This window comes from Phyllostomus hastatus, unplaced genomic scaffold (assembly GCF_019186645.2).
Source record: "Phyllostomus hastatus isolate PE091 unplaced genomic scaffold, TTU_PhHast_1.1 phas_contig_210, whole genome shotgun sequence".
Taxonomy (NCBI): Eukaryota; Metazoa; Chordata; class Mammalia; order Chiroptera; family Phyllostomidae; genus Phyllostomus; species Phyllostomus hastatus.
In genome coordinates this window covers 25,507,245-25,527,622 of record NW_025333737.1, presented here as the reverse complement: position 1 = coordinate 25,527,622, position 20,378 = coordinate 25,507,245, and the positions used below count along the sequence as shown (strand labels likewise).

The window sequence follows — 20,378 nt, the reverse complement described above, 5'->3', positions numbered from 1 at the left end:
GTCCAGAAGAACAAGTAGTGAGTGGCTGGCTGCTGCTGCAATATCTTGCTGATCACTCCAAGGAAGAAAATACTTTCTCTTGAGAACAAGTGCCGCCCTGGCTGGTGTGACTCAGTGGAAGGAGTGCCGGTCTGCATACCAAAGGGTCACCTGTTTGATTCCCAGTGAGGGCACATGTCTGGGTTGCAGGCCAGGTCCCCAGTAAGGGGCACACATGAGTGGCAATCACACATTGATGTTTCTCTCCCTCTCTCCCTCCCTTCCCCTTGCTCTGAAAATAAAATAAATAAAATCTTAAAAAAAAAGAATAAGAGCCAATGAAAGAATCACCAGGGGTAAACCTGGGCAGATGCCATGGACAGGAACAAGGTTGGGGAAGTGAGGGCAGGGGAGAGAGGGACCTGGAGAAAGAGCTGTGGAGAGGAGGCAGCGATTCCTTTGCAGCCCTGAGAAGGGATGATGAATTGGCTTTCTGGGATCCTGTTAGGAAAGAGAGGGTGACTGGGGGAACGAGAAATGAAGGGAGGGATGGACCCCAGCATGGCCAAGCGGGGGCAAGCAGAAAGAGGCTACTGACCCCAAACCCATTTTCCAGATGGGAACGTGGAGACTCATCCTTAGGAAGAGGGTGCCAGTGTGCCAGCGTGGTCTCTTCCTGGGGCCTCACCTGCCCATCCTCCACCCTGACCAGGCTGAGGTGGAGGAAATTAACCCATGCTGGGTGCCTACTAAGCGTTCCTGCAATGTGCTTGACGTTTTATGTACCTTTCCTGTTTAATCGTCAAAGTAACCCTAGGAGGTAGGTCCTCTGTCCATTTTTCAGAAGTGAACATGGAGGCACAGAGTGATGCTAAAGCCATACACACAAGATCAGGGAGCCACAGGACCGCAGGAAAGCAACAATTTAAGAGAATCAGAAAGCCACCGCCTGGATGATGCCAGAACCCCAGCCTGTCCCCTTCCCCTCAGGTACATGTGCACACACGCGCACGCTATGCCGGGGTGTCTGCTGGCTCTCCAGAAACCTGTGTGGAGAGGACTGTCTGGGAACACAAGTCTTCCCATTTTACAGATAAGGAGACTGAGCTCCAGAGATGCACGTGGCCTTTCCAAGGATCTATTCCCGGAGAGTCTTGCTAGGTCCCTCTCAGGTCTCAGTGACTCATCAGCCCCCACAGAGCTGTGCATGGTGGGAGTGGGTGTGAGCCCCTTGAAAACAGACCCTGTTCCGGTCCTATCCATCTCAGTACTTGGAGCGGCATCTCTTCCATGTGGCTCAGTGGCCACTCCGGGACACAGTGGGCACAGTGGCCACTGTGTCAATGACTTTTCCCCACCCACCTCGCCTAAAGTGCCTCCCAGAGCTGCAGGTTCAGCGGAGCTCTGTAGCATTCGCTGGGACAGGAGAATTAGACCCAAGGGCCTGAGGGTAGGGCTTGGCGGGGCGGGGATAAGGGGAGGGGGCGGAGTGAGGGGCGGGGGAAGCGTCTGGCCCGCCCACTGTATCCCAGGATGCCCTGCGATTGACTGCTCAGGTCTTCCTCGCCGCCGCAGCTGAGCATTGGCGGGATGGACTCCTTGTGCGGCTCCGGGGAGCTCGGCTCCAAGTTCTGGGTAAGGAGGAGTCCCAGGACCGAGGTCACGCACCAGTGAGCCCCTGAAAAGGCACCGGGGAGGGGGCCATGCGATACCGTGAGGGGGTCATCTTGCGCCCAGAGCCGGGTGGCTAGAGGCAGGCGGGAACCGACCTGTCCTGCCCTTCCTCCGTAGCGTGAAGGAGCTGGGAAAAGCGAGGCACTAGGTCCTCCCGACACAGCCAGTGGCATCCCCGGAATCGGAAGATGCTCCCACTTGCTGCCTGGCTCCGGTCCCTCTCTGAGGCTGACCGCAGGGTGCAGAAGGGGCGTTTCCCCATTAACTACAGTCCTGACGACCCGGTACTAAGGCTCAGTTAAGCACTCCTACAGCTCCCCTGTGGTCCAGGGCACCCGGAGTTGTTCAACCAGGTACTCTTTGGAGGTTTGCTCCGCTGGGCTCTGCCGTCTTTTGAAAGGGTCCCTGCCACCTTGTTTTCTGGGAACAAAGGCAGCAGGAGAGCAGGCGGCCCTCACTGCCCTGGCCTTAGGAGGGAGAGGCAGACCTCACTCTGGAGGCAGGCCCCTACGGGTACAAGGATCCCAGAATTCCCTGGTGTGGAAGAAGAGGGGCCACATATTAACCTGACAAGCTTAGGGGAGGCCTGCAAGGCAGCCTTACAAACTCTGAGACTTAAAGTGACCACAATGGTCTAAAATTAAAACTGATTAACTAAAAGCAGTTCATGGCGGATAGTCACGTCCTGCACCGGTATTTTTCCCTAACAAAGGTCAACCTTTAACTAAGCCTGTCTGTTGTCTTTTCACATCTATGGTAACATAGCTTTGGAATAAAAGCTATGTTTTAAAAAATAGCTATGTTTATAAAAGCTATGTAACTTCCCTCTTTCCCCCCAAACCCCTTGGGCACAAGCTGAGACCACAAATCCCCCTCATTGTTATTGTTATGTTAATTGTTGATTGTTAACTATCCTTTACCCACCTATGTAAAAGAAGTATGTGTCCATCATTTTACCTTTTATCCAATCCCAGAGGTACCCCCCCACCTTTGCTTTCTCCCACCTCCCTAATCTGTCACCAGTGGACTTCATGTAACCCCCTTGTGGCTTCTCCTTTGATTCTAATGTATAAAGTAAGTTGCTAAACTGCCATTCCGCTGAGCATTTCTCAGTCCATTGAGATGCTGCTTCCTGGCGATTGTTGTTAGTTTGGTTCCAATAAACTCACCCAAAAAATTCTCTGCAGGTTTGAATGTTTCTTACGGACTGATACACCAACCCCCTTTCTCAGACATCAGGGTGCTTTCCAGGCTGCCCACTCCAGCCCCCGGCGCAGCTCAGGTGCACTGACTGTGGACAGCCCCAGAGCCTTCCTGCAGTTTTCAGAACCTCCTCCCAGCAGCTGCCTTGATTCCATGGCAGCCCGGGGAGGCAAGTGGTAGTGTCTCCATTTCACAGATAGGCTCAGACTTAAAAGGCTTGTCTGTGGTCCTCCCCCATAGGCTGGTCCCGAATCCAGGGCCTCGAGTATTTGTACCTATGTGCTTAGCGTGTGTGTGCCCACAATGTGTTACCCACAGGTGTGTACATGTGTGTATGCACACCAGTGTTTAAGCAGTCAGATACCCTGCTCATGGGCCGTGTTTGGAATGGGCTGTGAGGGTTACACGGATTTTTGAAACCCAGGGCAATGGAGCAGCTGTAAAAAAGTATCTTTGGGGAATTTCTCTTTTTCTCTGGGTCACTAAAGGGTTAATCAGATTGTGTAAGGTTTTTGAAGCTGCTCTCTTGCCCAGCCCCGCGTCAACACCATCCATCATCCAGCCTGGACTGGTTACTGGCCACCAGAATCTGGAGGTTGCACCTTTTGCTCATGAGTATACAGTTGGCCCGTGAACAATGTGGGGGTCAGTGGTACCCACCGCCCATGCGGTTGAAAATCTGTGCATAACTTAAGTTGGTCTTCCAAATACATGAATTTCCAACCGCCAGGTGATCCTCAGACAACGTGGGTTTGAACTGTACCATTCAATTGAATTGAGTGGGTCAAGTGAAAATAATCTATCAGTGGACCCATGAAGTTCAAACCCACATTATTCAAGGGTCAACTGTATTTTCTTTCACTGTCCACTTGAGCCTGGCTGGTGTGGCTATGGCATGGCCATGATGTCTGGGAGACCAAGCAGAGGGCTTGTGCATCAAGGGGGCAGATGTGTCCAAGTGCAAGGGCCCTTTCTTCCTGGATGGACAGTTGACCCTGAGAGCTTAGGACTGTACAGAGACAGGCTTTGAGGAACTTGGAGTCGGGATACTCAGGGTCCCCTTCTTGTTCCAAACTGAGATTTCTTTTGGCTCCACTCTTCATGATATCAGAGAACTCAAGAATGTCAGAGCTTGGGAACTTGGAGGAGTTAGCCCAACTCCTCATGGTGGACCTGGGGAAACTAAGGGCCAGGGAGGGAACGGGCCTGTCAAGGTCGCACAACAGTCAGGTGCAGGGTGCTGGCCTGGAAAGCGGGACGCCTGAGATGTGGTTCCAACTTTGCTATTGCCTGACTGTGCACCATCGGGCTTCTGGGCACCCTTGTCCCTGAACTTCGTGTGGCTCATGAACTGTTACCTCCTCTGAGGACCTCAGAGTCCGTGGGAGTCGACGCATCTATATTAGGTCTCAGGGATGTAGTCCACGTAGGGTGTCTGCTTGGATAACTCAAGGGGCCAGGGAGGTGACTGCTCCTCTTCCTCACCCCAGTCTCTACACACCCTCCATCTTCCAATTATCTTCTTGGCTCTTGAGAGTTGTTCCAGGCTGCACCCAGTGTGGCCTGTAACTCGGGGTGGGGTAGTTAGAAAGCAGGAAGGCTCCCAGTTCATCCCGGGAGGTTTGCACAGCTGAGACGAGGGAGGACCTGGGGCCTACAGGCTGGAGCTAGAGCCTCAGTTCTAGCTCAGTTCTCCAGAAGGCCTGGAACTCTGGGGCTATTCTTTTAGTGGTGTGCAAATTTGTGTTTCATTCGCATTGTATATGATTCAGGTATACCTGCCCCTGAATCTTTTATCTTAGGAGCTTGTGGTTGACCTATCTTGTGGGAAGTAGTTTAGGGCAGCCAGGAAGTTCCTGAGCCTGGAGTGAAAAAACGGGATGAGGTGAAGTGTTGGGGGGCGGGGGGGGCGGGGTGGAGAGGCGTGGTTTAGGCCCCTCTGAGCCACTTGGCTGCCAAGTCTTTTCACGAGCTTAGTCTCACAGCCGCAGTTTCTCCACCTGGGAAATGGGGGAATAAGCCACTTCCCAGCCGCCTCACAAGATTCTTGCAGAGATCAAAGGAGACAGAGAATGTGAAACGATACTGACAGCCGAAAAATTATGGCTGACGGTCAAGCTGTTCCTGGGAAGAGGAGTGAAGAGAAAGAGAAACAAGGTTAGAAAGGGATGTCAAATCTGGCAAGACCTACGAGAAAGGGGCTGGCTGGGCCGTTGGGTCAGGGGCTCCCTTTTCAGCTGCTTGCTGGGGATTTTGTAACTTCAACCCCAGATGAACCTGGGGGTAGCAGGCTTGAGGGGACCCTTGACCCCTGGACATGTGTACGCACACACTGTGTACCAGATGAATGATTTAGCTAAATTTTTTTAATCTTTCTCTCATCTCTACCTAGTCTGGGTCAGATTACCAACATCTTTGAGCCAGACTTGGGAGTAGAAATAAATTCCAAAAGAATAAACTATGACCAAACTGCCCAGGGCGCATAAAGCTAGGGATACCTCTAGAACCAAGGAGATGGGGTGTCCCTTTGCTGCACCCTGTTGTCCCTTGCCTGGAGGGTTGCTCTCTGTTCTGAGCAGCACCCAGGTGGTGAAGACAGTGTATAGAGAAGGGCCCAGGGCTGCTACCCTCAGGACGTCCTGACCTGTTGCAGAATCAGCCTTGATCTAAGGGCCCCAGGAAGCTCCTGGGAGGCTGGTGATGGCTCAGAAATCAGAAGGTCCTGCTCTAGACAGCTGTCTGGAAGTGGCAGTGATTGCCTGATGAGTAGTGATCTCCCCCATCACTGGGGGTATGCAAGCACATGGTTAGTGACTACTTACTTGGTGGTGATCGTGGAGAGATGATTCAAATGAAGGAAGGAGTTGGGGGTCCCACTCTGAAGTTCCATGGCCACCTAGGGAGAGGGAAGGTGTGGCCAGTGCGAGGTTGGCTGGGCCCTCCTCTGATTTTCCAGACTTCCCTTCCCCTGGCGCTCTCCTCACTTTAGACTTGGAATTTACCTAGTGGTAGCTCTTAGTAGAAGCCTGTGGGTCTCTCACTGCTCAGGTGCCAGCACCTCCACTGCTCCCTGGACTGCTTACCCACCCTGGGTTGGGGCTGAGCCCTAGTCCCTCAGAGGCTCAGCTCCCCGCGTCTCCTGCTCTGCTCCAACCTGCCCCGTTCTGTCACTCACTAGCCATGTGACTTGGAGCAAATCTCTGTCTCTGGGCTCCAGCTGAATTTAGGTAGGCTCTGGAGCCCGGTTCAGGTCTAGTTGCCCCGTTTGGGAGCCTGGGCCTCAGGCTTGGGGAGGGGGGCTGGCAAAGCCGCGATCAGGGCCTTCTGAACTCTCTGGCTCCTGGGTATCACCGCCTTCCCAGGCTCTTCCTCCTGGCTTGCTTCCTAGCCTGAGTAGGTAACCACTGGAAACTCATGAGTAATGGATAAGACTCTGATGTTGAAACCGGAAAAGACACCGCCTGTCACGTGCCAAACCCAATGGGCAGAGACAGGGATTGAATCTTTATGGGCCCTTTATTCTCAGATGGCCAGCGATCTGAGAAGACGGCAGGTTCATACCTGAATGCAGGGGTGTCAAACTCATTTTCACGGGGGGCCATATCAGCCTGGCAGTTGCCTGCAAAGGGCCACATGTAATTTCAGGACTGTATACATGTAACTGCTCCTTCACAGTTGAGCAAGAGCTCGCACTACCGCTGGGTGGAAACAAGGTGGGCCCTCGGGCCTTGTGTTTGCCACCTGTGCCCTAATGGACCCATCTTACATTTTCTTTCCAAGCCAGCGTTTTTATGACAGGAACAAAGTGTGGTGAGGGGTTTTGAAATTCAGGGACAATTAGATTAATAACTGCAGAATGTTGCCCTGGGCAGTTAGCTGTTCCCAGGGGTGGGTGGTCCTCTCTCGCTCCATGGAACACAAAGGCCCAGATGCCCCCCACTTGTCCCCAGGCAGCAATCTTCAGCAGTGCCCCAGGAGGTCGGCTGTTTGCCCAGGAGGGGCGCTGGGCGGGGGGGGGGCTTATCTGTAGTTTCTGAAACAAAAGCTTTAACAAATGCATTACTTACTAGGCTTATAACTATTTACCTTAAACTCTAATTTCCCAACTCTTGAGTCCCCTATCAATTTCAACATGGCACATTGGCTCTGGAATAAACACGGTGACACCTGAAGCTATGGGAAGCTGGCAGTGGCAGGCCCCTGAGGTAGCCAGTGGGCACCCAGGCTCCTCCATCAGGAACCAGTCCTTCCTGCCAGGCCAGGGCCCTTAGAACCTCCTTCCTCCGGCCCATCTGGGGACAGTGAAGTTGGTGCTGGATGCCTTTAACCTCTGAGCTCCTGGCTCCTGGCGGGAGGATCTGGCCCCTGTCCTCCTGGGCTGGCTTCTTCCCACCCCGCTGCTCTCTGCTCTCACGCTCACAGAAGGAAGTGAGGGAACTTTGCCAAGCCCATCCGTTGGCTCCTAGCGGGGACTGCCAGCTCACCCACCCCAGAGGCAGGGCCGGAGTGCCTGGGCTGTACCCACCCTGCCCTGCTGGGACCGTCCCAGAAGCAACAGGCAGAGTCGGATCCCTGGAAAAGGCTGAGACCTGGGTGTGCCACTGCTGGGCGGCGGGGCCTCTCCCTCTTTGACTGGGGCTCGTTCCCACAGGGCTTGGTGCTAGGGGAGGGGACTGATGGGGGCTTACTCCTCAAATGGATTTCTCCTCCTAAGTGATTAGTCCAAGGGTTCCCAGAACCTCAGCCGCTGCTACTCTGGGGCGGCATGGCAGCCCCTCTGCCTCAGCTCTGTGAGAAGAGCCTAAGCAAGGAGGTGCTTGTGGGCGGGTGGGCTGCAAGGCTGAAAGGAGATTTTTCATGTTTCTGGTGACCTGGACACGTATGTCCCATCCCCAAGGTGGGGTGTCCTGCTGGAGCCCTGCAGGGCATAGGGAAAAGACCATAGAACTCTGGTTTGGAGTGGGCACTCTGGAGCCGGACCGCCTGGGGTTCGAGTCCTCACATCGGCCCACTCGTGGGCTGGGGCCAGTCATTTTCCAGCCATGGGTTTCAGCTGTCATGAACATTAAGTGATAATCCTGGGCCCTGGCTGGGAGGCTCAGCTGGGCGGAGCATCGTCCCAATCGCCAAAAGTTTGGGGGTTTGACCACTGGTCAGGGCACACGCCTAGGCTGCATGTTTGATCCCCCAGTCGGGGCGCGTATGGGAGTAACCGATCAATGTTTCTCTCATGTCCGTGTTTCTCTCTCCCTTCCTCTCCCTCTAAAAATTGATCCTCGGGTGAAGGAAAAAAAAAAAAAGATAATCCTGGAACAATGCAGTGCTGAAATAACCGAAGTTGTGGTCTGGCCCCGCCCCTTTCAGAAGGCCTGTGAGCTCCAGGCTGGCCCCCACCCCCACCCCCGGCCGGCCCACAGGCCCTTCCTTCCAAAGGCCGCTGTTTCAGCCCCTCAGCCCCGCTAGGTCAGTGAGTGGGAGCGGGGCCTTGCCCCTTCTGCACCTCCATTTCCGCTGAAATAAACGAGCATGTCAATTGATCCCTTCTCCCCACCCCGAAGAATTGAGGAAGTCATTACTCTTCTGTCAACAAGTCTGGGGTGGCTGGGAAGCTGGGAGGTCACTGACAGAGCCGAGGCCTCGCTGGGGCAAAGGGACCTCGGGCCCTCACTCCCACCTGCCTTTGTGTGGGTCTGCAGGGATTTCAGCCTTCATGGCTTGAGGTCCTTTGGGGGCACTAGAACTTACCGGATCCATCCAGCTGTTTAATCCCATTATTCAGGAAGCTGTTGTTGCTGTGGGAGCTGTGTGGGTGACAGCTGTGGGAGCTGTGCGGGTGAGGGAGAAGAGTGGGGGAAATGAGGTCAGAGAGGTGTGGGGAGGCAGGTAATGAGGGTGTCGCGGGCCACGTGGGGACTTCGGCTTTCACTGAATGAGCTTTGAACCAGTGCAGGAACAAGGGAGCGTGGTTTGGTTTAGATTTCATTAAGATCTGCCTCTCGCTGCCGCGCTGGGAAAAGATTGCCAGGGCAAGTGGCAGGCGTGGCGGCAGGAAGACCGGGGCAGGGAAGTACAGGTGGGAGAACGGGGCACGGAGAAGTGGTAGGATGCTGCGTCCATCAAGGAGAACGAGCTGAGGTTGCCTTTTTGTAGATAAGAACGGTTGAATGTAGCACTCTCGTCTAGCTCCGCCTGCTCATGAGAAGGCAGAGTGATTGGGGTTGGAGGGAGGGTTGGATGTGGCATGTGAGAGACAGAGGAGAATTAAGGATGACTCCAAGGATTCTGGCCTGGGAGAAGGAGAGAGTCGCCATCCATCAAGGCGGGCAGGCTAGAGAGGAGAGGAGGGGGTGGGCGGGCGTTCTGTGCTGGGCTTGCCGTGCAGGTCCTGTCCCATGGGCGTCCTAGCTCTAGAATAAGTAGTCTGGGGACGCGGGCATGGCTGGTGCCCGCTGCCTTCGTCGGAGGGCTCGGCCCAGTGGAGACGTGCGTGTCCGAAGGAAAGAGGCTGGAGCTGGACTTCCCAGCAGGTCAAAGCGGCCACCCGAGTCCTCACACCCCCATCTCTTAATTTTTTTAAAGATTTTATTTATTTCTGTTTAGAGAGGAGAAGGGAGGAAGAGAAACATTGATCAGTTGGCTCACAGTTGTTTATATTTTCCGAGCTTTCTGTAAAGAACATCTAATTCTTTGCAAAAAAGGGAAGAAAGATTAGTTGATTGCGGGTCTTGGAGGAAACAATCTTAGTAAAATATGTGTTTGAATGTATTCCCCCATCTTTTCCAAAAAAGTTCTTAGGTAGAGGTATAGTCAAAGACAAGGCAGGGGGTGGCTTGTCTGGACTCTCGGGGTCCCCAGGACGCCAGGCTTTTGGTGCAGGACCAGGACAGCTGCACACAGACTGAGGCGGCTGGCGCCCCAGGCTCGGGGACTTACAGAGCTCTCTCCCCATCCCATTGCGCCTCGGAGCTTACACCCCCCAGTGAGGTGGGTGGGGTGGGGGATGACCTGCCCCGTTTTCAAACAGAGGCACGAAATCGCAGGGAAGCTTTCTGTCCCTTCCTGGAAGAGGCGTAGAGAGGAAGTGGCCTCTTCACCCACGTGCACATATTGTTTTGATAAAATAAGAAATTACTTTACAAAAAAAAAAAGAGTAGAAATCTAGAATGACAGAAAGCAGACTGGTGGCTGCTCAGGCAGCATGGGCTGTGCAGGGCACGGGGAGCTCCGGGAATGATGGACACACTCGGCCCCTTTCCATGCTGGTGGTTTCTCAGGCGTGTGCAACCGTCACCCCATTGGATTGTGCGCTTTAAATGGGTGCAGTTCGTTGTGCTTAAATCACACTGCAGTTGAGAGAGAGAGAGAATATGGGGAGATGGGGACAGCCACGTCCTCCGAGGAGAGCTCACACCTAGAACCACACCTGCTCGTTTGCCCACTTACCCTCTGACCCTGCGGCGTGTGGAGTGTCTCTCTGGCCTAGCCACTTCCCTTGAGGGAGAGCCCGGTTCTGCAGAAGGCGGCCACAGCACTGAATTGTGCCCTCTGTCCCCAGGACTCCAATCTGTCGGTGTACACAAACAACCCAGACCTCACTCCGTGCTTCCAGAACTCCGTGCTGGCCTGGACCCCCTGCATCTACCTGTGGGCCACCCTGCCCTGCTACCTGCTCTACCTTCGGCGCCGCCACCGAGGCTACATCGTCCTCTCCCACCTCTCCAGGCTCAAGACGGTCAGGGGCCCAGGGCTCGCCTTCGGGCAGGGCTGGGACTGAAAGGTGGGGGTGGGGTGGGGGTGCTTTTCTTAATGAGTCCCTTCCCAAACCCTCAGCTGCTGGACAAGGTTCCTGAGCCTTACCAGCCGGCCCTGGGGCCATGGCAGCTTGCCAGCTGGGTTTGCAGCCAACTGAAGCATTCCCTTCTTGGGGAGGTGCAAGCAAATTTTCCATCACGGTTCTCCCACCCTTGAGAAGCTTCCCGCCAGTGCCCAGCCCAGCTCTCAGGGCCAGGCTCAGGCAGGTCTGGCAGCCTCGGGAGCAGGAAGGGACTGTCCCTTCCTCTGGGGACAGACCCTCCAACATGCACCTTGTCTGTAGGCCGTGGGCGTCCTGCTGTGGTGCGTCTCCTGGGCCGACCTCTTCTACTCCCTGCATGGCCTGGTCCACGGCCGGGCCCCTGCCCCCATCTACTTTGTCACCCCCTTGGTGGTGGGGGTCACCATGGTCAGTGTGGGACCCGGGAAGCTGAGTGGGGGAGGGTCTCCCATGGGTGTGGGATGGTGATGGGGGACCCATGGGCTCGGAGGAGGAGACTGGGCACCTCAGCAATGGGAAGGAGATGGGGGTGACCCCACAGACATCCGGCCGAGTGGGATGGGGAGGAACGGGGGCACGTCCAGAGGTGCGTGCGCTGGCCCAGCTTCCCCCGCCCTCCCTGCACAGCTGCTGGCCGCCCTGCTGGTCCAGTGTGAGCGGCTGCAGGGGGTGCAGTCCTCGGGGATCCTCATCATCTTCTGGTTCCTGTGCGTGCTCTGTGCCATCATCCCCTTCCGCTCCAAGATCCTTTCGGTTATGGCAACGGTAAGGGGAAAGGGGCACCTGCCCAGTCCAGCCTCGTGCAGGGGGTAACCTCAGGGTTCGAGGTCACTGCTGGGTCCCAGGCTCCCCCACTCTGCCCCTCCCGAGGTTCAGTCCTTTTCGTGGTGTTCTCTCCTGGCTGTATCTCTGCCGGGAAGCAGAGTGGGGCGGGGGTGGGGGGAGTGCTCAGGCTGAGCACCAGTGTAGTTCCGGAGAATGGGGCCATTGTTGGATGTTTGCAGGAGTGCAGGGGGCTTTCTGTAGCCACCCCCAACTGCAGGGTCTGACGGGGTTGCCCAAGCTCTGTAGGGAACATGTGTTTGCAGACATGCATGGGTAGGTCTGGCTCACCTGGACTTTCCATGATGTCGTTTTGCCCTTTCTTCTCACCTTCCTCGGTTCCTAGCCTTCCTTTTGATCTGTGGTGAGGCTGATGGTGGGTGGTGGGAACACTGGGGGTCAATCCAGCGTCTCCCCATTTCTCCATCTCAAGGGGAGGTAGTCAAATATACTCATGAGAGCGCAGGCTTGGAATAGTCCACTTATTCTGTGTGATCCTGGGCAAATTCCTTAGTCTTCTGGAGCCTCATGTCCTCAGGTGCAAACTGGGCGTCAGAGATTTCCTACCTCGCAGGGGGGACAAGGAGGGTCAGACCAGGCAACGAAGGCAAGCCCTTGGCACAGTGCCCGATGCAGGGCAAGTCCCCCCAGAACAGTGGCCCCCTTACAGCCCACCCCTCTCCGAGGAGCCTGAGGTTCTGACACTCTTCCCTGTGGTCCCCGCAGGGCGAGATCGAGGACCCCTTCCGCTTCACCACCTTCTACGTCTACTCCGCCCTGGTGCTCCTTGCCTTCGTCCTGTCCTGCTTCAGGGAGAGGCCGCCGCTGTTCTCCCCGAAGAACGCGGACTCAGTGAGTTTCCCACAGAGGCCGGTGGGAACGGAGGCTCCACGCCCGCCCCTCGGCTGGCCCTCACCTGCATTCCCCATCCCTTCCGGAACCTTCCATTCCCAGGTCATCTCCATAGCGTGCCCCCTGGGGCTCGCAGCTGGAAGGCAAGAGGGCCTCCTCCCTCTACTCTGCCTTGAGAGGGGGTGGGCATTCCTGATTTCTCCCTTTCTACTCTCACCTTCTAGAACCCCTGCCCAGAGGCTGATGCCGGCTTCTTCTCCCGCCTGACCTTCTGGTGGTTCACAAAGTGAGTTGGCTCTTCCTCCAGCCTGGGCCAGAGGGAGGGGTCCGGGAGGTGGGGGTAAGGGGAGGAAGGGAAGCAGGCTGGAAGTTCGGGGGCCTGAGGAGCTGGGCCTGGCTGGCCCCTCTGCTGCAAACCCCAGCCCCAGTGGCCATGGGGTGAGAGAGGATGGAGAGACTTAGGCTGGAGGCTGAGTGCAAGGGCTGGGCGAGGCCCAGCCCTGACCCTAGTCCAGCCCTGCGTCTAGCAGGTGGTGCGGAGAGGCCCAGGGGCTAGAAGAAACCTGTAATTAGTTCTACACTCTTCTGTCACCTCCTTGGCCACCTGTCAGAAAGGCTTAGGCAGGATAATTGTGTGTCTGACCTGGGTGACAGCTCAGTAACTGTGCTGCACACACTGAAGAGGGCCCCAGCCCGTGTGAATTTCATTGCCAGGGCCCAGGGGTCAGTGGGGCATCAGGGGAAGAGGGAAAGAAGGGGCCTGAGATGGGAACTTGGGGTGGGAGGCAGTGGCCTTCAGCCTGTTCTCACGTGGCAAATAAAGGAGACACCTCCCTTGGCCACAGCACCCTAGGGAGACCCTCCTTTCTGGAGACCCTTGTTCCAGCTCCAGGCCGCTAAACTCTGACTCCCATTTGGGGCCATCTGCCTGCCCCAGGTTGGCCATTCTCGGCTACCGGCGTCCTCTGGAAGAGCGAGACCTCTGGTCCCTGAACAAGGAAGACTCCTCCGAGGTGGTGGTGCAGAGGCTGCTGGAGGCCTGGAAGAAGCAGCAAAAGCAGGCAGCACGGTGAGGGCCCCCCGGTGCCCACGCCTCTCCACCCAGCCCCTTCATGCACCCAGGTCTCCTGCAGGGGAGGCTGCTGACTGGGGGGAGCTCCAGGGCTGGGGGTAGGGAGAAGAGCAGGTGCAGGGGGTCCTGAAGTGGGAGGCTCAGGCCTGGGTGAGGCCAGCTCTCTCCAGCTGTCCTGAGGCCGGAGGACGGCTGCTGCTTTTGCAGCGCTTACTCCACCCATGGCGTGGCCCTGAGCACAGAGTGAACTCGGTCTCCCCCTACAGTGTATACTCTGCTGTCCCCTTGTTGTGGCAGAAGGGGACATAGACATTCAGTGGTGCACCCAAAGTCCCCCAGTTGGGGGTGGCACAGCTGGAATTCACACCCAGTTGTCTGGCTCCCCTGCTCTTACCCTGCACCACCTTGCCCAGCATGGAGGTAGATTCCAGGGACGCCCCTCGGGAGGAACAGGGCCTCCAGTCCTGCCTCGTCCTGTCTGAAGGCAGCAGCTGGAGAAGACAACCCTCCAGCTGAGGGGCCTTCCCCCAGGAAGCCCCCCATCAGGGACCCCATCTCCGGCTCACTGCCAGCCACAAGAGACGGGGCTCTGAGTCCTCCTCTCCTCCACCTCTGACCCTGGGGCTGAGCCCCCCACCAACCCCGGGCCCGGGACTCCGGTGCTTTTTCAGTCAGGAGTCCCTGACACCAGCCAGCTTTCAGAGGAGCCTGGCACTTGGGCTTGGTCAGCAGCGTCTTCGCTTCTATAACGTGGAGCCTCTGGGAAGCCCCGTGGCTCCCCAGTCTGCCTGGGCACCCCTTCTCTGGCCCTCCGCATCGCCTCTACCCCCTCCCTGCGCAGCTCCCCGTGACGAGGCCACTAGCCTTGCCTGCCCGTGTGTCCCTTTCCTCACCACATCCTCCCTGGGCAGGCCGGGGCAAGCCACAGGTGGGGCGTTGCTGGGTTATAGTCCTCAGATGTCAGTTGACACCGCTTACCCTCTGGCGTAAGGATACCCTCTGGCATCTGAGGACAGAATCTCTTGAGGCATTTACCTGGAAAGTCATGTTGTCCATCCCCCTGCCCCGGCCCCCAGTCCTGAGAGCCCAGAAAGCAGCGCCCCTCTCCTCCCCACCCATCCCAGGCACTTGGCTGCACGGGGCCCATTACCTACTGCTCCTTCCTCCCCGACCAGACACAGGGTCGCAGGGGCACCTGGGAAGACAGTCTCCGGTGAGGATGAGGGGCTGCTGGGGAGCCGGCCCAGGCCCCGGGAGCCCTCCTTCCTGAAGGCCCTGCTGGTCACCTTCGGCCCGGGTTTCCTCATCAGCACGTGCTTCATGCTGGCCCAGGACCTGCTGTCCTTCGTCAATCCCCAGCTGCTCAGGTCTCCGCACGCTCCCTCTCGCTGCAGCCCTTCCCTGGGCGGGTGGTGGCTGGCTGTCCCTGAGGGCTGAGCCCAGGGGAGGGGATGACCAGAGTGGAGAGAGCCCCGGACCAGGAGCCGAAGGGACTCTCTCCACTCTCTGTGTGCCCTCTGGCAGTGGCAATGGCTCTGCACCTCAGCTTCCCCATTCACATCCAACTTGTCTTTACCATACTATGTGCCAGGCTCCCTGTGGATGTGTTAAACATTTTTCTTTTTTTTTAATTAATTTATTTATTTGTAGAGAGAGGGGAGGTGAGGGAGATGGAGAGGGAGAGAAACATCAATGCGTGGTTTCCTCTTGCATGCCCTCCACTGGGGACCTAGCCCGAAACTCAGGCATGTGCCCTGACTGGGAATCGAACTAGTGACCTTTTGGTTCACAAGCCCACGCTCAATCCACTGAGCTACACCAGCCAGAGCACAAACATTCTTTCTTTAAATCCCACAGAGAAGTGCCCCTACTCCCATTTTACAAACAAGGGAGCAGAAAAACTAAATTAAAAAATAAAAATAAAAACAAGTGAGGGAGCAGCAGCTTGGAAAGGTGAAGTGACTTGCCCAAGGGCACACAGCCGGTAAAGATGGATTGGAGTCCAGGGCTCTGAACTCAGCCACGTGCAGCGCTCTTCCCAGATGACAGGCAGGCTCTAAGAATCTGTCATAGGAGTAGCTTGAGCCCTCAACAGAGGGGGTAGAAAGAGCGCTGCCTAGCCGCTGAGCCACCAGCTCCGTGCCCCTCCATTCATGCATTTGTTTATTCAGTGGCTGTTGAGCTTCAGGGGACCAAAGAGCTATGGTCTTACTGTCTTGTGGGGGTGAGTCCATTAAGGCGCAGTGCGGGCAGAGGTGCACTCAGGTGTCTGGACCCCAGGAGGGGTACAGAAGCCAGCTTGGGAAAGAGCAGGTATGTTTGCCAGCCAGGGAGGGTATAAAAATTGGAAGCACAAGCAGGGGTTAGTTAACCAGGGGAGGAAGGAGGGAAAGGTGCAGCGGAGCCAGAGTCACAAAGGCCTGAGACAGCAGGATCCGGGCGATCCAGGCATTCCCGATGGCGGCCGGGATGCTGGAGGGAAGCATGGTCAGAGGGAAGGGCAGAAAGACAAAGGGAGGGGGAGAGCGAAGGAAATCCTTGAGAGATTTGCAGCCAGGTGGGGCAGCTGGTCTGTATTTTGGAAGGATCCCCTGCCAGTAGGTCAGGGGACAATAGAATAGGTGGCCAGATGAAAGTGGGCCATCCAGGGCGGATGGGAGCCCAGGCCAGGAGTGAGATAGGATTCAGAAGCTACTCTGGAGATGAGGGGTGTGCCAGGAGAGGGAGGGGTCCAGGGTGACTGGAGGATGAAGGATCTTTTGCTGAGATGATGAACTCAGTGGGAGGAGGGGGCTGGGTAACAGACAAGGTAGTGAGTTGAGTTGTGGCTACATGGTTGTGTAGTTCAGCTGGGCCCCCCCAGGTGAGACTGCCAGCCAGCCGAAGGTCACATTTCAGAGCCATCAGTGGAAGCCCAGGGTCGCACCCTGTGGCTCAGTTTTGCCGTGCAGAGGCCCCAGACAGAGCCCTGGGGAATTCTGACGGGTAGGGGGTAAGCGGAAGCCTGGCGGGGAGGAGCAGAGATGGAGGAGCAGAGCGCTTGCAAGGCGGCCAGAAAATGGAGCCTGAGCAAGGCCACGTGGAGTTGGTTCGTGACTTTGCCAAGAACAGAGACTGGGACAGAGGGAAAGGCCCTGAGAGCAGGGGGTCTACAGGGGAGACAGGAGCCGTAGAGGTCTAGAAACTTCTTGTGTAGAAAGATGCATTCATTTCCTGTGGCTGTGGCAACAAATTACCATACAATGGGTGGCCTGAAACAACAGCAGTTTATTCTCTCCCAGCTCTGGAGGCCAGAAGGCTGAAATCAAGGTGTCGGTGGGGTCGGTTCCTTCTAGAAGTTCTGAGTGAGAATCTGTCTCTTGCCCCCTAGCTTCTGGGGGTTGCTGGCACTCCTTGGCGTTCATCAGTTTGTAGACGCAGCACTCCTGTCCCTGCCTTCTCCTCACAGCCCTTTCATGAGTGTATCTGTGTTTCTGTGCAAGTCTCTCCTTATAAGGACAGTAGCCATTGGATTAGGGCCCACCCTCGTGATCTCATCTTAACTTGATTATGTCTGCACAGACCTTCTTTTCAAATAAGATCACACTCACAGGTACCAGGGGTTAGGACTTGAATATATGGTTTTGGGAGACACGTCCAACCCTCAGAAGGAGAGGCCTGGCTGTGGCTGTAGAGGTAGATCCCCATGGTCAAGGGGAGGTGTGTCCCAACGTGGAAGAGAATTGGTCATGTCAAAGGGAAAGGTACAGAGCTGCCAGCAGAGATGAAGGTATTGAAGACCAGGAGGAAGGAGGGCGATGATGGAGCGTGTTCCTGAGGAGGTGGATGGGATGCAGAGCTTAGCGGGGCAGGGGCAGGCTAGGAGAGCTGCTCCCTCTCTCCTGAGGCAGCAGAGGGAAGAAGGCAAGTGTTGGAAGGAAAGTGTGTGGTTGGTGGGGGGTTTGTAACAGGTGAGTTAAGTGGGAGGACTCAATGGGCAGCCGCTCAGAAGGTAAGAGAAGAGCGGTAAAGCCGGTGGTGGAAGAGGAGGTGAGGTAGGGCCCAGGGGCAGGTCACCAGCTAGCACTGGCGCCGGCTGATGTTGGAGAGGATGGGTTTGAGGGTTGAGAGCCTGTGTGGTCATGCAGGACACTCAGCCCTCAGCAGCCCGGGAGAAGGCACAGGAAATTCTAATCAAGAAACATGTAGCATCACTTCCTGCCGTGTGGTCTAAGCAGGCAAGAAAGGCAGGCAGATGAGGCTGGTGGTGAGAGAGCCAGAAGGGAGGTGTAGCCGGGGGCGTGGCAGACAGAAAAGGAGGTGAATGCAGAAGGGAGCGAGGAGGGAGGGTCACGGTCTTGAGGCAACACTGGGCTGGGTCCCCCTGGCTGGGGGCAGGGAGGAGGGTTAGCAGCCGCCACCCCAGAGGTTTCAGGGGAGGGGGCAGAGTGGAGGCCGGGGGTGAAAGGGGAGGGAAGCAGGAGAGGGAGCAGCCTGGGGAGCCCCCCCCCTCACACCTTCATGCCTCTCTCCTGCCCTTGCAGCGTCCTGATCAGATTTATTTCAAACCCCATGGCCCCCAACTGGTGGGGCTTCCTGGTCGCCGGGCTGATGTTCGTGTGCTCCGTGATGCAGACGCTGTTCTTGCACCAGGCTAACCGTTACATCTTTGTGATGGGGTTGAGGCTTCGTACGGGGATCATAGGCGTCATCTACAGGAAGGTCAGCTGGAGCAGGGCTTGGCGGGGCCAGGGAGGCTGGCCCTGGGGAGCTTTGGCGAGTGTCACTGGCCCAGTTCATCACCTGCTGTCTACCTGCAGGCTCTCATCATCAGCAATTCAGTCAGGCGTGAGTCCACCGTGGGGGAAATTGTCAACCTCATGTCAGTGGATGCCCAGCACTTCATGGACCTCACCCCCTTCCTCAACCTGCTGTGGTCAGGCCCGCTGCAGATCATCCTGGCCATCTACTTCCTCTGGCAGGTGACTCTCCGGCCCCTTCCTCTGACCTTGACCTTGCTGAGGAAGGGCAAGAGAGGGTTACTACTGGTCAGCAGAGGTGTGGCATCGTGGACACAAGAACTTCCTTCCCTAGATGCTGGGGTGGGAGTCGGGACTTCAGGGGTGCTGATGCTGGCGTGTGCAACCAAGTTGTCCCAGCCTGGGGAACTGCCCTTCGCCAAGGTCCCAGGGGAGGAAAGAGGGACTGAGAGGCAGGGTGTGTGTAACTGCCCGTCCCTGTGTCTGTATTTGCCCTCATGTGTATCTGGACACCCCTCCTCGCCTGCCTGTTTGTGCCTGTTTGCCGTCACTGTCGGATGGCCGGCGGCCTCTGCAGATGTTTTGGTCATTTTGGCTTTCTCTCTGTGTCTCCTTTTCGCTGCTTATCTGGCTGATCATTATCGATTGCTTCCCGTCCATCTCTGTGTTTAAGATCGATAAGCCTCTGTCTGTGGGGTTCCATCTACATACACACTGGTTTAATGTGTCCTTTCTGACCACCTGTGCCTCCTCAGAACCTGGGTCCCTCCATTCTGGCGGGAGTCGCTTTCCTGGTCTTGCAGATCCCACTCAATGCAGTTGTGGCCATGAAGATGCGTGCTTTCCAGGTGGGTGCTGTCACCGGTGTACCGTGTCTGCCTGGAGCACCTGGCCAGGTGCCTGGGAAGGGCATTCGCTACCCTGGGGCCCCTCGGTTATTTTGTTTACTAATGATGGGTGGCTACAAGCCACTTTCACAAACACTAGCTCACTGTATCCTCACAACAACGCTAAGAGTGTTTTAGAAACATTCTTATTTTGCATCTGAGGAACCAACGCCCAGAGAGAGATATGGCAGTCCAGAATCAGGCAGACCTGGGACTGGACCCTGCATCTTCTTGATGCAGTTTCTTCTGCCACACTGTGCTGAGTGTGAATAGCCAGTCACCCAGTCCTTATTTTTTTGCAAACATTTATTAAAGCCTTCAGTAGCTTCCCACTGCATGCAGAATGAATGACCAAGTCCTTAGGTCCATACACCAGGCTCACCTCGCAAGCCCTGCCCTTGCAGTCTGGCCAAATTTCAGCCAATCTGGCCTTCTTACTTATCTGCAAAGCACTGAGCTCTGCCTACCTCTGGGCCACCACCCACACTTCCCTAGAATGCCCTTCCCTTCCTTACCTGCCCAACTCCTTCCCTTGTCCCACCTCCCAACATAAACTCTGATTTCCTAGACTCTCACAGAATGCTATGGTTTCCCTCAGGATACGCACGCTGATTTATTCAGTGTTTATTTAAGTAATCGTTCACTTCCTACCTGCCTACCCATCAGACTGTCAGCTTCATGATGACCGGAGCTTTATTTAAGTTGGTCACGGCTATCTGCCCCACACCTGGCACGTGGCCTGGCACACAGTAGGCACTCCATAAACAGGGGTTGAATGAATAAATTCATTTGGCATGCTGTGTCCTGGATTAGGGTCAGGAGGCTGGCGGCCTAACTGGGGAAGCACATTGTGCCTTAGAGACCCAGGGAAGGGGACAGAGGATGCTGCCTGGGAGGGACCATAACCCTGGTGCTGAGGTTGGAGCTAGATTTTGGAGGACACGGGGAGGCTGAGCTGGGCCTTCCGGCGGAGGCGTGGCACAGGCCCGGCGGGGAGGAGTGGTGAGCAGCCCCGGCGGCTGCAGTGTGTGCCCCTGCGTGGAAGGTACGAGCCCCCAAGGGTGGAGGCCTGAGGAGGGGAGCGGAGCGTGCCACGGCCACTCTCTCTGCAGGCGAAACAAATGAAGTTCAAGGACTCGCGCATCAAGCTGATGAGTGAGATCCTGGGTGGCATCAAGGTGCTGAAGCTGTATGCCTGGGAGCCCAGCCTCCAGCAGCAGGTGGAGGGCATCCGGCAGAGTGAGCTCCGGCTGCTGCGCCGGGCTGCCTACCTCCACGCCATATCCGTCTTCACCTGGAACTGCACCCCCTTCCTGGTGAGGCTCTCCTGCCGGGGC

The 20,378-nt window shown here is 56.4% G+C and overlaps 1 protein-coding gene across 1 annotated transcript in view; it reads left to right on the top strand.

Moving 5' to 3' along the window:
- The first annotated feature begins 1,510 nt into the window (after positions 1-1,510).
- The window catches only part of ABCC3 (ATP binding cassette subfamily C member 3), a 39,753-nt gene continuing 20,885 nt past the window's right edge, over positions 1,511-20,378 (top strand). Inside the window, exons 1-12 of the mRNA XM_045835634.1 lie at positions 1,511-1,614; positions 10,412-10,588; positions 10,952-11,077; positions 11,297-11,434; positions 12,218-12,343; positions 12,568-12,629; positions 13,281-13,412; positions 14,591-14,782; positions 17,939-18,116; positions 18,215-18,376; positions 18,910-19,002; positions 20,154-20,357. Of these exons, the coding sequence (XP_045691590.1) occupies positions 1,570-1,614; positions 10,412-10,588; positions 10,952-11,077; positions 11,297-11,434; positions 12,218-12,343; positions 12,568-12,629; positions 13,281-13,412; positions 14,591-14,782; positions 17,939-18,116; positions 18,215-18,376; positions 18,910-19,002; positions 20,154-20,357 (1,635 nt within the window). The 5' untranslated portion in view covers positions 1,511-1,569. The remainder of the gene's footprint in view (positions 1,615-10,411; positions 10,589-10,951; positions 11,078-11,296; positions 11,435-12,217; positions 12,344-12,567; positions 12,630-13,280; positions 13,413-14,590; positions 14,783-17,938; positions 18,117-18,214; positions 18,377-18,909; positions 19,003-20,153; positions 20,358-20,378) is intronic.